General features: G+C 28.8%; 2 protein-coding genes across 2 annotated transcripts; both read left to right on the top strand.

Annotated features, from left to right (window-relative positions):
- Nucleotides 1-1,265: 1,265 nt before the first annotated feature.
- Nucleotides 1,266-5,877, top strand: LOC103497610 (tRNA (guanine(37)-N1)-methyltransferase 2). Its single transcript, XM_008459852.3, has 11 exons — nt 1,266-1,624; nt 1,905-2,002; nt 2,525-2,629; nt 3,050-3,112; nt 3,322-3,395; nt 3,673-4,186; nt 4,285-4,404; nt 4,510-4,671; nt 5,106-5,212; nt 5,359-5,433; nt 5,508-5,877. The coding sequence occupies exons 1-11, from the start codon at nt 1,530-1,532 to the stop codon at nt 5,568-5,570; spliced, it is 1,476 nt and encodes a 491-aa protein (XP_008458074.1). The 5' UTR covers nt 1,266-1,529; the 3' UTR covers nt 5,571-5,877.
- Nucleotides 5,878-9,641: 3,764 nt separating this feature from the next.
- On the top strand, nt 9,642-12,145 carry LOC103497605 (glucan endo-1,3-beta-glucosidase 8). The gene is made up of 2 exons (XM_008459848.2): nt 9,642-10,171; nt 10,960-12,145. Exons 1-2 carry the CDS (start codon nt 9,828-9,830, stop codon nt 12,104-12,106), a joined length of 1,491 nt encoding a protein of 496 aa, XP_008458070.1. The 5' UTR covers nt 9,642-9,827; the 3' UTR covers nt 12,107-12,145.
- The last annotated feature ends 4,573 nt before the right edge of the window (nt 12,146-16,718 follow it).

Genomic DNA, 16,718 nt, shown 5'->3' with positions numbered 1-16,718 from the left:
CTCCTAATTTAGTCTTAGAAGTAATAACCGACCTAATGTACGGTTAAAAAAAACACTCTTATTAACACCCTACATGGTAGGGCCTAAACAATAAGTGGCTGTTGTTATGGCCAAATTTTAGTTTTTTGATGTTTGGTGAGAGTAATAAGTTTTTGAGTTTTGGATGGTAACAATTTTATTTTTTCTTTTTCTCTTTTTTATGTCAAAGTATTTATTTCTTTAATTTTCCCGTCTATTTATTTAGTCTATGTCACCGTCACTTTTGATAACAAAATAATAATTAAATTTTTATTGTTTTCAAATTAAAAATTATTAGTTATCGTTCTTAAAATTGATAATATAAAATTGAACCTAATAAGAAATTTTGATTTTAAAAATTTAAGAGAATAATTAGATACGTTTTTAGGTTTTTTTTATACGTTTTTAGATAAGTACTTTCTAAGTAATCAAATAACTCTAAGAATTGTTATTAAAACACAATAGACAAATTGAGGTATTTAAAAAACTAAGGTGTGTGTATGTATATAATATATATATATATATATATATATATATATATATATATATATATATATATATATATATATATATATATATACCACTTTTGTCTTAAGTTCGTAGTTTGACTTCGATGCAATCAAGGATCAATATTTACGATATTTGTTTGAAAAATAACATTTAAAGCATCTAATTTATATTGAAGAATTAAATTTCACTTATTCAAACTTAATTATAATTTTAGGAATCATTGACAAAATCAAGTGCAGGGAAATTTATAGCTACGATTACTTTATTATTGTCCAAAATATTGAAATTTTAATCAATTGACTTTGAACTTGAATTATATAAATTTTCATAATGGTTGAATATATTATGATTCTTGATTTAATCCATATATTAGCATTTAATTTTAATACATAGATTTTTAATAAATTTTAGATTTAGTTTATAAATGGTTGATTCTTTCAAAAACATTGCAAACAACCTTTGCATTATAAAATTTTAAAGCATATACATTTTTTAAAGAAGTATTCACCTAATGTATTTTATTTTGTAAGGATTATTATTTGTATTTGATAAATTTTAAAAATAACTTTGAAGTACTAAATTTAGGATTTATCATCAACAAATTTCAACGTAAAAGGGATGGTAATCAAATTTAGATAGCCCAGCCCAACTTATACCATTGGGCTCCAGCGGCCCAGCCCAATGATAGCTGAAAACGGTTGGGTAACTAATTCCCAGTTCGAAATACTGTCTAAACGACGTCGTGTAGTGGTCTCCTAATTTTAGCTTAAACCCTAGTCCTGTCGCCGCCGGTGGTCACAGCAGTCTCCGGCGACAGTTCCCGCTGTTAGTCTTCTACTACGGTGAAAATCTCGATTCTGATTCTTTCTATCCAGTGAAAAAATCTCCGAAACCATTACTCTACATTGTTCTATTCTGATTTGAATTTGTTTGTATTGAATTCGGTGTAATTTTTGTTGTGTTATTGAGTATTGAGAAAAATCGAACTTGTGAATCGATCAATGTTGGACGAAAGCAAATTCGACGTGCATCTGAATCTCTGGGCATTAAGAATTCCGAGGGAACTTTGTAAGGCCGCCATTAAAATACTGAACGGGTACGCCATGTTATGTGTTATATTGTTTCTTTGTTATACTTTGCCAATTATTCGATTTCAATTAATCATCTGGGTAATGGCATATAGTATTAGTGTTACTTATATTTTGTTCTCGTTGAACTGTTCATCTTTCTCATCCTAGTTCATCATTATTCGAAAACTTATCAGAATTTTCCTGATAGATTTTAGTTTTTTTTCTTTGAAAGTTCTTGTTGTTAATTTTTGTTTCAAAGCAGACTTTTCTTTGGCCCTCAGTTCGTTTCTGTTGAAAATTTTTCAGGTACTTAATTGACAAGCCCCGGATTAAACCTGTGACTGAAGATCCAACATGTGATAAGAACCGTTATGTTATATTATCTGAAAAGGTTCAAACTCCAGGTAAAAATCTCCATCTCCGTCCTTATTTTTTTCCTGTTAACTATATGCTTAGATTGCAATTTCACGTTCTTTATAGAAACTCTTCTGTAGGACATTCTGTTCGCTGAAGTTCCAATTCTTGTTCATTGATTTTTTTCATGTTACCTTAGTGGCTTTTTGGGTCTATTCGTGCACTCAAGTTCTTAAATAGAACTAAAATTATCGAGCGAGTAATTTTTTTATCTTAAAACATTAATTTCTGTAGGGTATAACCATTAACTTGTATGCATCTTAAGTTTAGAAAATTGTTCGAAAACAGCCTATATAACACATGAAATCCAGCTTTAAAAAATCTAAACATCGATAAAAGAAACCAAATTAACGTTGTGTAACTAGGTAATTTTCATAAAAATAGTCTTGTTTCCCTTTAGAAATATTAACCAGCTTTTCTCTTCTTTTGCTCTTATTTTCTCGATGGAATTTTCCTCAATCATGTCCTTAGATGACACCATTTTTCTATCTTGTGATTCTTTGAATGGTCAGAATTATCAGAAATTCCAGAAATGAAGCTTGAAGAATTGAAAGGCTTATGCATGTTTGAACGAGTTCCTTATTCACTAACCCTTGGATATTCATATTGGGGAGCAGGTATTTTCCATAATTCTACCCTTTATCGCACATCGTGCAAAAATTTTACTTTCACCTTAGGATTGCCTGTTGAACTCCAGACATTTATAGTTCCCTTTAAGTTTCTAATTGCAAGTCTGAAGTGTTATGTAAGGCATATCTAGCACCATTTTTAATGATCCCATTCCCATTACTCAAAATCCAAACGTTTTCTGCATTGTGACTGTACACGTGCTGATAGAATCTGGTTGTTTTTGCCTCTCATTTGATATTATAACAACTACATGTGATGTGACCGGTCTACATCAAGTGGTTGCAATTATAAGAACAATGTTCGATTTCTGAAAGATAGTTTAAACAATTCTATATGCAAATTTACCTGTCATTTGATGTGTTTGTATTGTACATGCTCGACTAACTTACTGTGTGGTTGCTCTGTAGATCATATTCTCAAGAAGATTTTGCCTCCTGAAGTGGAAGTGCCTTCATCTTTTGAGACAATAGTTAAGTACTCTAACCCCTGCCGTCTTCCACCTACGTTTTCCTTTCTATAGTTTGTCTCCATTTCCATATGCTCTGTATAGCTTTTATGTGCGTTCTTTTGTTGCTCTGTATTGCATTTTGGTACCACTTGTTTATGTGACATTGGTCGTAACGTTGCTTTTTCACGTACAACTATTGACAGGGAGATAATTTTGTACTGTGCTTTGCAGGTCACGTTGCTCACCTGAATATACATGACGAATTGCTTCCATATAAGGATGTTATTGCAAAGGTTATTTATGATGTATGTCATCAGTATCTATTTACTCATTTTCCTAATTATTTTGAAATGTACATTGTGATTTATTGATCACTATAATTTAGCTGTTACTTCATTTTTTTATTCTCCCCTTATTTTCCTTGTGCATATGTTGGGGGTACCTTTTTAAGAAATTCAAATGTTCAGAATTGGATATTTAATATTTTTATCCTCCCCCTCCATCTAGCAATACACACACACACACACACATTTTCCCTATTGAAACTGTTTCTGTAACTATTTCTTTTTGTAATCTTCGCAGAAAAATTATCCGAGGATTAAAACAGTTGTAAATAAAGTGGGTTCTATAACAAATGAGTTTCGGGTTCCAAAGTTTGAAATACTGAAAGGAGAGAATGATATGGTAACAGAAGTGAAGCAATATGGAGCGACATTTAAGCTTGACTACAGTTTGGTCTACTGGAACTCAAGATTGGAACATGAACACATAAGGCTGGTTTCACTCTTCCAACCAGGAGAGGTAATTTGTGACATGTTTGCTGGTATTGGTCCTTTTGCAATTCCAGCCGCCCAGAAAGAATGTATAGTATATGCCAATGACTTGAATCCAGACAGCGTCCGATATCTGAAGGTTAATGCAGAAATCAATAAAGTTAGTGGTCGCGTTCATGTGTACAATTTGGATGCTAGGAAATTTATTTCTCGATTGATGATAGTTCCCCCTAATGAAAGTAATTCAGAAACTGTCACCTCAATACTAAAAGCTTCTGAGGAAGGCATTGGAGGGACCAATCAAGAATCACCGTTGGCAAATGGTATGCTGACTGGTATTATATTATTATCATTTAAAGAAATTTTTATATCGTCTTCAGGAGATTAGTGTAGATGATCTTAATTTTCTTTCTTGCTTCAGTTCAGGTGCAAGAAGTTCAAGATATTGAAATTAGCAATAAATTTGTAGAACATTCAAGGAGTGCTGATATATCCGTTGCTGTTCTTAAAAGATCCTCGGAAAGTTGTGAGAATGAGAAAGGTAACATACTGTACCATATCTTGTGATTGAACAACCAAGACCATTTCTTCCTATAATTTTCTTTGCAGATTTTTTTTTTTGTTTTGATGAAAATTTGCTTTGCAGACGACAGAATTGCTGATGATGCTTCCACCCGTGTAGCCGGTAGGAGAAATGGAAACGGAAATAAGAGGATGAAGGGGTCCACCAATGTATCTCATGCTAGGACCTGGGAACACATCGATCATGTGATTATGAACCTCCCTGCTTCTGCTTTACATTTTCTTGGTACGAATGGACTTTTTTCTTTTTAATTTCATTTCTCTTATTGCAGTTGTTTTAGCATATTTCTCTACATTTGTGTGTCGGAATGAAGAGTTGAAAGTTGGGGAAATAACAATGTTAGGAAAGGGAAACAATTACTTTTTAATGCTTCAGATATGAAGGGAAACCATAAACGATTCTTTTTCTCTTACTATCACCATGACAGACCATTTTGGATATGTCATATTTACTAATTCCTACCTCTCAAATGGAGTTTTGTTGTAAGTTTCGTAGTCACTCTCTATACCTATCTTACGAGTTTCTTCAATCTCCTTTAGCTCTTGGGTGATGGAGAGTGCCTTATCTCCTCCGCTCAATTATCTCAACTCGTCTTTTGTATCCTTATCTATATTTTGCTTAGTTAACCAATGAAGTATATTTTGTTATTTTCTTGCCAGATGCATTTAGAGGCTCAATTAAGAAGAAATACTGGAAGGGCTCCCTTCCTTGGATTCACTGTTACTGCTTCATGCGAGCAAATGAAAATCAAGATTTTATCATTTCGGTATGTTTATACTAATTACTATTGATCCTTATTTGTCTCTGTCTTCTTTTTGATAATGTAATTTTCTCACCATTCTATTTGGATATTTGTCTCGAAAATAGTCGTCTTTCTTCTCATACCGTCCTCTTTTAACCGTTCCACTCCAGGTGGCTGAGTCTGCCTTGAATGCTAATATTCAAGACCCCATTTTTCATAGGGTCAGAGATGTTGCACCAAACAAGGTATTGCTCTCTGTGTGTGTATAAATGGCAACATTTGGTTTTTAACTCATTTTCTTTTTTGTTTTTTTTATCAGGCTATGTACTGTTTGAGCTTTAGGCTTCCGGAACAATGTGTCAATGAGGACACGACTAGCTAAAAATCGAGTAAAACTTTTCTATCTCTTGGGGCTTCATTTTCCGAATTTTTTTCCCAGAGATTTTCTTGTTCTCACATCATCGTAATTCATGTTTGTTTCTCATTTCTGAGATGTACAAGGTAGACGTATGATATGGTAGGCTAGCTCTTGGGTATTTCAGTTCTAAAGTTGAGATTGGTGTTTAGCTGCAAAATGTGTTTGGAAAATTTTCCATATTGGCTCGGTATAATTCATAACTAATCACTTGAATTTGTATAAAACAAATGTCTCATGTCCTAAGTTATAACAATATCCCTTGATAGACTTAGTATGTGCCTTGATGAAAGTGCTTTTCTATTCTTTAACATCAAAATATGGTTATCAAAAAGGACATATTAATAAATAGCTGTTAAGTTTGTGTTAGGACTTTTGAGTTATAAATAGTAGGTGAGAGAGACTAGAGATGTAAAGAGTTTTGCCAGATTTCTTTTGAGGGGTGTGGAAGATTGTATATATTTTAATCGTACAGCAAGAAATATTCATTTTTAGTCCGATGACAATAAAAATTTTCGATATGAGCATGATAAACCAAAATATCAAGCCGACTGATCAAACTTAAGTTAGTCGGTGTCGATTTGGAACTTTTCAAATCGATAAATTTTAAGTAGTTAAACCAACAACTGATATTTACTCATTGACGGTCAAGTCGGTTTAAACATTTACTAAACCAACCATAGTTGCTTCGATAGCGATTTGGTCTAAGAATCGATCCTGATCACTCTTTATTTTATCTTTTTTAATATTTTTACCTTCATAGTAGTTGTCCTAACATTACCTAATTGAACGATAACGAAAAGTAACGTATTATTGTAATTGAACTATATTCAGGACTTGGTCTATTGGTAACTTAATTGTATGTCCAATATTATTGACCCAAGAGTCGTCTCTCTTGTTAAGTAGTGGATTTAGCCATGATGTACATATTATGTTTAGGTTTTTTTAATCATAATCATCATCAATGTTTAATTCATCTTTTCAATATGAACGTTTGTGAAAAAATAATTTAAGAAGTGTTTGATGTTTTTTTTTTCCTCATAATGTTAGTGGATAAAAAACACTGGATTAATTCAAAAGTCATTTTTGAATAATTTTCTCTCGGAGTGTTTCTAGAAAATAGCTTTCAGATTAATCCAAGATATTAAAATTTAAAAGTACTTTTTATTTGCTAAGATAAGATTACAAAATACTTTTTGTTTAGAAAAATATTGTAAAAATAGTTTAAATTATTCTAAATGCTATACGACATACTTTACATTATGTATGTTTTTTCTTTTCTAAAAGTACCGATCGTTTAATATTTTGGTCTTATATTTATAAAATAATAATTATTCTTATACTTTAAAGTTTGATTTATTTTAGCTCTTATACTTCCTATTTATATAAATTTAAAAATATAATCATTTAGTTCTTTCCTTTTTCAATTTTTCTTTAAATTGATTTTTTAAAGTAAAAATTTAAATTGAACAAAAATCGAAAGTAACAAGTATATTGATCATGATGAATGATTAAAAAAATTAAAAGTACAACGTAATATTTAAATCCAAGATCAAATTTGATTGAGAAACTATTTTTTCACAAGGTACTTCGAACAAAATAATAAAAGTAAAATTGACACATTTTCTTTCTTTGGTGAGTCAACTTTGGTCAACCATCTTTTTGACATCTTTTCGATATAGAGGAGAAAGGCTTCTTTTTTAATAACCTGAGGCAAGACAACATTTTCCTAGCAACGTAGCACAAATGACATTTAAGCTAAAAATTAATAGAAATAAAATAATTATATATATAATACAAAAATTAGTAAAAAAAAAAAAAAAAAAACTAAAAATTCCCATATGCAAATTGTCATTTTGAACGCTTTTTTCTGAATTTCTCAAATTAAAAGTTATCGGCTAACAATGATATGATAGCTACTATCAACTGGAACTTTCTTTTCTCAAATTGAAAGCTATCACTCTCAAATTAAAGCTATTGGCAATAGCTTTCAATTTGAGAAATGTTCTATCGGTAGTTGTTATAATAATGCTTCTTTCAATTTTTCTAAAATTAAAAGTTATTTGTGTTAATTTTCAATTTGAGAAATGTGCTATCAATTACTACTATTAGGATTGGTTTGAAGTTTTTTACTAATTGACCGGTCAATATTAGCTCTTTTTACAAATATTTTATTCTTGTCCAATATTTTTAATTTATATCTTAAACAATGCTATTTGCTGTGGTTTTCTTTTTTCATAGACTAATAAGCAATACATAATCAAAATTCTTTATTATCTTTTAAAAGATATCAATCTCTTTTTTCCTTTTAATAAATCCATTTATTTCTTTTCTTTATATTCAGATTTGCACTATTGTTTTTCTTCTTCCTTTTTTTGTAAAAATAAAATAAAGGGACGAACTTTGGGAAAGAGACCAACATTTCTAAAGCAAAGATAGATTAGATGAAAACATTACACGTAGACTTTGGCTGGAAAGTTGTCAATTTGGATCATTCTTTTTCATTAAGATTATTTCATTCCATTTTTATTTTTATCTTTTTTCTAAAAAAAAAAAAATTACTTCTTTTTCAACATTTTATCATCACAGTTTGCATTATCACCACACAATTTTTCTAAAAAAATATATTATTTCAACCCAACTTGTAAGATTAATTTTGATAAATCACTTTAAAGTTCATACTTCAATCCTTTCATTATAAAATTGGAAACCATGTTACTAGATAATCATCAAACATGTGCTTTTTTTTTTTAAGTTGATATACTTTTTTTTTTCTTTAGTGATTTCAAATATATTTTTAACTTAAAGTTCATATCATTTATTTATTTTGACTACAACAAATATAATATGAAATTTTGAACTTCCAATCAATTCTTACTCTAAGGTCTAGTTTGTTTTTTTGATATAATATTACACAAAACAACTAATATTTGTTAAATATCAATAACTATGATGTTAATGATTTATATGGAATATAAAATTTATATATATATTACATAATAAGCAAGAAAAAAAAAGTGATTATGTAATGAAGAATGAATATATATCTCTGGCATTTGCTAAAAGGAAAAAAAAAAAAGAAAAATCACACCTTTATTTCCATGTTGTAAAGAGCTTTTTTTGGAGGTCCTTTCTGTCAAATATGATTTTTTTTATAATTAAAAGAAACTGAAAAGTATATTAAATCAAAGCTAACTCAACCAATTAAGATACTCTAAATAATTTGATATTTAAAAATCAAGCAAAATTTTTAAAACTAAAATAAAAAGTGTTTTTAATCATTTCTTTTTGTTATATGAAATTTGGTTGGAATACAAATGTGATGAAAATCATAAAAAAAAGTGTAAGAAAAAGGCAACATTGATTTTTTAAAAACCAAATGGTATCTAATGGAGTCATAATAATAATCAAACATAAATTTAAGAAAATCTTTAACAAAAACATAATTTAATCAGAGTATATTTGATTTTTAGTTTTTCTTTTCTAAACTTTTAGATTTATAAATACTTATTTTACTACTAAATTTCTTACTATAATTTTTTATTAATATTTTCAAAAAATTAACTCTAAATTTTTAAAAAATGGAAGAGAGAGTTTTTAAAAGAAAAATTGTCAAAAATAGAATATTTGACAAAATATTTATACATTATAAAATAATCAAGCATATATAATAACCTTTGTCTTTTACGGATTTTGTTCTTTAATGCGTAAATAGTTCATTAATCTTTTCTATTTTTGAACTATGAATCAATATTTTTACATAAAAAAATCAAATGAAGTAAAAAAATTGAGATAAAATAGCTATAATTTTAAAATATAAAACTCTAGAAACCAAATAATTACTCAAAAATCATGAAAATTATAATAAAAAAATGGAGAGAATATAAACATAAAATTCAAAAACTAAAATAAGAATCGTTGACATAAAGTAAAAATTAATTTGAACAAAAAATTTTTTGTTTTAATATTTATAAATAAATAAAACAATATATATAATACGTGTTATTGCAGCTGTGCTCATCACCATAACCGAATAACTGAATTAAGTAACGAATCTTTTATTTTTCTTTGTGAAGCTCTCCATTTCATTTTTCTCCCCTTAGCTCTTCAAAATCCAATATTCCCATTTCCATATATAGAGTCATCTCTTCTCTGACTCCTTCTTTCTCGATTCTATCTTTATTAAAAGATTCAGATTCAAAGATTGAGAGAAACCACATAAAAATGTCAAGAAATTGTATATTCAGAATATTATTAGTTTTGTTGTTGTTGTTGTTGATGATTGTTCCGAATGGTTCAAGTGTTGGAGTGAACTGGGGAACTATGGCTACTCATCAGCTCCCACCAGAGAAAGTTGTTAAAATGCTTCAAGAAAATGGGTTTCATAAATTGAAGCTTTTTGAAGCTGATGATAGGATTTTGGAAGCACTTATTGGAACTGATATTGAGGTTATGTTGGCTATTCCTAATTCAATGTTGTTTCTTATGAGTCAAGATCCTCAGGCTGCTGCTTCTTGGGTTGATTCTAATGTTACTGCTTATACTTATCATGGTGGTGTCAAAATCAAGTTGAGTTTTGAAGATTCTTTTGATTTTCATCTTATTTGATTTGTTTCTTTTTTTTTTTTTTTTCTTTTGGTGCTCTTTAGGTGTTTGATGAATTTCCCACTTCAGGGTTTCTCTGTTCTTAATGTGTTGTTCTTTTTTGTTCATTCAGCTGCTGCTATCCTGCTGATGATGATGCTTTCATTTTCTTTGTTTACTTATTTGAAAAGCCGTTTTGATAACGTAGCTGAGAGGATATTTGAGAGAAAGAGTCGTAGTCACTTTTATCAGGTTTAAAGTCACTGCTATATGCGTCTTAAATGATTTAGAATCAATTTATACCATCCAAATTGATTTTGAATGATTTAATGCATGCTTCATAGTGATTTTGAATATCATAAAAAAAGTTATTTTAATCGTTTCAAACTTCCTTAAAAAAATGTCCTAAACACTATTTTTGGTTCGCTAAAAGGAAATTTCCAGTTTTCTAAAGACCATGTTGGTTAATCAAGTTAGTTTGATTGATCATTTGGTCATGTTCTTTTATGGATTGTAGTTACTAGTTTAAATGATTAAATATAAGCTAAGCATGATATTGAAAGGGTTAAAATCAGCTGAATAACTTTTCACTCTTCAATAAGTCATGTTGGGTAATCATAGTGTCACCATGTCACTAAGCATGATATTTTTGGTGAGTGTTGTAATGAGCAAAAGTCATTTCAGTAGAGATTTATGAAAGTTAAAATTAGCTAAAAAATCATATTTGTTCTTTATCTTTCCCATAAAATTCCATTGGAAACTGATTTTGCAGGTATGTTGCTGTAGGCAATGAGCCCTTTCTCAAGTCTTACAATGGCACTTATCTTCAGCTAACATTGCCTGCCCTAAGGAATATCCAACAAGCCTTAAATGATGCAGGGCTTGGATCAAAGGTCAAAGCTACTATTCCTTTCAATGCTGATATTTACAACTCCCCCGACTCAAACCCGGTTCCATCTGCAGGCGAGTTCCGCCCCGACGTCCGAGACTTAGCGATCGAGATTCTACACTACCTATCCATAAACAATGCACCATTCACAGTCAATATCTACCCCTTCCTTTCCCTATATGGAAATGACTACTTTCCAATAGACTTTGCATTCTTTGATGGAACGGCATACAAGCCAATCAAAGACAGAGATCTAACATACACGAATGTGTTTGATGCAAATTTCGACACACTCGTATCAGCTCTAGCAAAAGCAGGATACCCTGATATGAAGATCATCGTAGGAGAAGTTGGTTGGCCAACGGACGGTGACAAACACGCCAATATTCAAAACGCGAAACGATTCAACCAAGGATTGTTAAGACATGCTTTAAGTGGAGAGGGAACCCCAGCAAGGGTAGGCATAATTGATATCTATCTTTTCAGTCTGATTGATGAAAATGCTAAAAGTATAGAACCAGGGAGCTTTGAGAGGCATTGGGGAATATTCGAATTTGACGGTAAACCAAAATACGAACTAGACTTGGCTGGAACAGAAGAAGAAAAAGGGTTAATACCAGTTGAAGGAGTGAGATATATGGGGAAAAGATGGTGTGTTTTGAATCCAAATGTGAATGATTGGGAAGGTTTGGCTGATAGTGTAGACTATGCTTGTAGTTTATCAGATTGTACTGCATTGGAATATGGATCTTCTTGCAATCAATTAACTGCACAAGGAAATGCTTCTTATGCATTTAATATGTACTATCAAGTGAACAACCAAAAGAGTTGGAATTGTGATTTTGATGGTTTGGCTGTGGTGACTCAACAAGATCCTTCTTATGGAAACTGCCTATTCCCAATTATGATTGATTATACCTCTTCTTCTTCTTCTTCTTCTTCATTTCTGGTTGATGAAAGATTTTTTGATCTTCTTGTTGCAATTTTTATGGGAATTGTAGTGTTTTTGATGGTGCAATATGATCAGTGACGGATTTTGGTAATGATTTTTGTGAGGAATTAGTTAAGATCATTTGGAAGTTGTTAATCAAAGTTTTCTTATTATTTTGTGTATATTACTATATGGATTATCTTGTCCTCTTGGATTATGACAGCATCCTTCTTTTGCCATATGGCTTCTCATGTATAATAGATTCAAATTTTGATTTCTTTTCTAGTTCACCCTTTTTTTGTTTGCTTCCTTTAAATAAAATATATTTTGGATCATAAGTTTTTTTTTTCTCTCGAGCCTTATATCTTTAGAGAATATTTGAGGCATTGAATTGAGTTACGTAGTCTGAGTTAATAGATTGAAGTTAAAAAATCTACGTTTGAAGTTTTTCAATAAATTTGGAAAAAGAAAAAAAAAACGATAATTTACGTAGATGTGTAACACTAACTTATGGAAGCGGTGGGTTATCAACTCATATGATATTGCGATTATTTTTATAAAATTCAAATTCTCATGATTTTGGCTTATAACAAAAATTCATGTGATACCGGGTTAATTATTTTGAGTCAAAAGTTATGGATTTTCAATTTTACGGAGGGACACTTCACATTTTTTTTTCAGTTAAGTAAAGATGTTTATTATTCATATTGGATTTATACACGTGACATTTTCTTGCTTATTTTTCTAAGTTTCATGAACTTTTCTCATGTTATAATAATAATGTTGCTCATACCATATCGAACTCATAAAAGCATGAAAATTTTGGCACGATTAACCTTCGAGTTAATACAATAAATAAACCAAATAGAAGTCTAGACTAAAATTAAACTTGAAGTTAGTTCAACTTTACAAGTCAAAATAATAATAATGGTTAACAATAAGTAATTAATTAAATGAAAGATTGTAGTCAATTGCAAAACCACCAATTCAAGAAATAATGCCCACACATACTTACCAAATGGCATTTTAATAAGTAAAATCCCAAAATAAGAAAGAAAAATAAATTTCTATTTTAATCGATTTTTTATTTTTAATTTTATAAACTTATTTATATAATTTCATTAATTTAAACCGTCATAGCTGTTGTATTGGTTTGCCTTGAATGCACACAAATAAAAGATTGATTATGAAACATGTCACCTCCAAATTCACATTTATAATATATGGTCTCAGACTTAGATATATGGCCAATAATATTTATGGTGCCGAACTGTTAGATTTACAAAATATGATACATTTAATACTACTACTCATCTCGTTTCCAACATAACATAAAACAATTGTTATATGACTTTCTTAATAGAATTTTCGAATATTTAAATCTTGCCCTTTGTATAAACTAATTTTTTAGTGATTATCATTGGTTAATTTTCATAGAATAAAATGTTAATTATATATAATTAGGAAACTCAAGCTTGAACTCATTGGTTATTTATCTTTAATTTATTGGTTAACGAATTGGGTTTTTTTAAAAAAAAGAAAAAGAAAAAAAATTGACAAACTATTTACACTTCATAAAACAAAACTACTAAAAAATAAATATTTTGTCTAATGTTTTATTTTTTACAATTTTCCTTAAAGAATATTATTATGAGGTGTTTTCAAATATAGCGGAACTTATCTAAAAGTATGGCAAAAACTTACTTTTTATCTGAATATATCGTGGTCTATTGTATATGAAATGTAAAATTTTATCATATTTATAAATATCTTTTATATTTTTATCATTTAAGATAATTTTTATTGTTATTATACAGTGGTTGAAAGGTTCAACTAATTACTATAAGATGCACATACTCACATGTCTAAAAGGAGGTGTTATTAATGAATCTGCCATCTGGTCTTTTCTTAGTTTGCTTTCTATAATGTTCTTCATTTGAAAAAATTAGAAAGAGAACATAACCAAAGATGGTTGATCTCTTTTTTTTCTTTTTTTAATAGAAAAGTTGATGGAAGTTGAATCACTATTATTATGGTTAAATTTCTATCGTGGATTAAGGAAAAATCTATCATGGATTAAGGAAAAAAAAACTCTTATTAACCAAGTACAAGTATATGACTATCGTTTAAGACTAAGAGAGATCATGAATTTGAATCATATAATGTTATATGCTAAAGAAATAGTTGTCTTCCAGTTAACTTAGAATAATACGTGGATTGATATGCACTTTTATAGTAAAAAAATGACCCTATGTTTAAAAAGTGAGGTATTAATGTCACAATCTAATTAAGAAACTCACCTAACTTTTAAATACCATCAACATGAGTGAATTCGTAACTTTAGAGGTTATGGAGAAAAACAATTTTATATACAATAGAACTAAACTTACGGTTCCCTTAATCCCTCTAGAAATAGGACTTGAGAAGCCTTGATCGAGTATGAACAAGGGGAACAAATTAGGGCAGATTGGCCTCGGGCTTAACCTTTTTGGACCAAACGTCCCAAATTACCTTAAGGGACAAGTTGGTTGGCCTTGGTCGAGGTCGAGATTGGCTTTTTAAGCTAGATGTCTAATCATTACTCCATTCACTCTCTGACAACGTCATTTTGCATGAACTCGTTTCTCATCTATCTTTCATTCATCTTAGATAAGATAATTTTCTTGGCTTTACCCTTAAATCTTGTCTTTTCTCTGGATCTTTCTCATAAATTCAAAATTATGACCGTTTAAACAATATTTACCTCGATAAATAACATATATATATTAATTTGTATTTTTTTTTCAAAATAATAATAATAACGATAACACATTTACAACACACCAAATTATATAGCTTAATTAGTCATGACTCCTCTTTTTTGTTTTTAATGAGTCCAAAGAAAAAAAAATTCCATACCTAGCTAAACCCTAAAATAATTAATTAATTATGATAGTCTTCTTAAATGTAATCTATATTGTGATCTAAATTAGTCAACATATATGTTGTTTCTTTATTAGGATTCCATTATTGTTTTCTTTTGTTTTTCTCTATGTTGATAGAACTATTTTAGGGTTTGGCTTTTCCATCTTTTCTTTGTTTGAAAACAATGTTATTAGTTTCTCATATTTTATAAATATTGTTTCTCATATTTTATCAATATTTTTAGTACTAGAAGTTTTAAATTCTAAATTTTATTTTTGAAAATTTTCTTTTTAGGGTGGTGAAATTTTATATACTTATATAAAATGTGTTCAAATGAACCTCATTTAATTCAATACCATAAACTAAAAATAGTTATTAAATAAAATCTAAAATTAATTCGACTATATTTTTGTTTATAATCGATAAAAGTTAATAAACATTTAATTCAAATTAACATGAAGTAATCAAATTCACGTGAATATTTCAAAATTTTATTGTGGGAATCTTCGTAAATAACAAAAAAAAAAGTTTTGAAAAAGACGATAAACCAACCACGAATGCTAAGTTTAAGATTTATTGATGTCAAATTAAACTAAGTTCTAAAAGTAAATTAAAACGTAATATAATTTTAACTTAATAAAACTTATTAGTCACAAATACTTAATGATGGAATAATTCAAGTTTGGTCTAATATATATGACTAATTAGTGAAAAAAAAATAGTTTTGGTATCATTTATGTTCACTATATATCATTAATTGATAAATTGAAGGAAATAATATAATATATACAGACAATCTATTTGAACCATTGACCTCTTGATTGCTAATTCTTATTATATATCGGTTGAGCCATGATCGATTTGATAAAGATGTAATATCGACAATTATATATTCATATAATAAATCTAAATATACATTTTTTTTACCTCAATTAAGATTTTACTATAGTTAGACTATTGTCACTTTCAAGAGAATAAGTCAAGTTAATGGTATATTTAATATATGGTTTAATGGAAATTTATTAGCCGATCTTGAAAACTAGACAAACATCACAGACATAATTTTGATTTTTGATTTTCAAGCTTATATACGATTCAACTAGTTAATATATATATATATATATATATATATATATATATATATATATATATATATATATATATATATATATATATATATATATGTATGTGATTCTTAAAGGTCAATAAAATGCGAATTCTCACCCCTAGATATCATAAACTAAAAAAAAAAAAGCAATACATTGTTTACAATTTACAAATTTATAGATTTGGAAAAACATAATTTTTTTAGTTCAATACAATATTTAAAATCCTTCATATATAATAACTTAGACATGTTGACAAAATTCAGGTTGGTGGACACAACTCTTTGCAATATCAAACAAATAATTTGTTTCCTTCCATCTTTTTCATGAAATATATAATAATTCGATCTATAATACAAAATTATTAAGGTTTGACAAAAATCTTTCTAATGTTAAACAAAAAGTTGTTTTTTTTTAATCAATTCAACAATTGAATGAGAAATTGAACCACCAAACATTGAGTCATATAAGAAATAAATTAAACATATATTTTAGTACGAAAAAATTTAAAGGGAACAAAAATATATTTAATTGGTTTTGTTTTTTATTGAGTTCACTACCTTAATAAGTGGTATAGGGGTCCATTTCATTACATTCAAGAGTGATGGTGCATAATTAATTATGAGTTATGGATAAAAAAATTAAATGCATGTATTATCAATCAAGATTATCATATGGTCACCCTTTTTAGACCATGTCCG

The sequence above is a fragment of the Cucumis melo genome, chromosome 5 (assembly GCF_025177605.1).
Source record: "Cucumis melo cultivar AY chromosome 5, USDA_Cmelo_AY_1.0, whole genome shotgun sequence".
Classification (NCBI taxonomy): Eukaryota; Viridiplantae; Streptophyta; class Magnoliopsida; order Cucurbitales; family Cucurbitaceae; genus Cucumis; species Cucumis melo.
The sequence above is the reverse complement of the archived record's forward strand: the minus strand, read 5'-3'. Positions and strand labels throughout refer to the sequence as shown.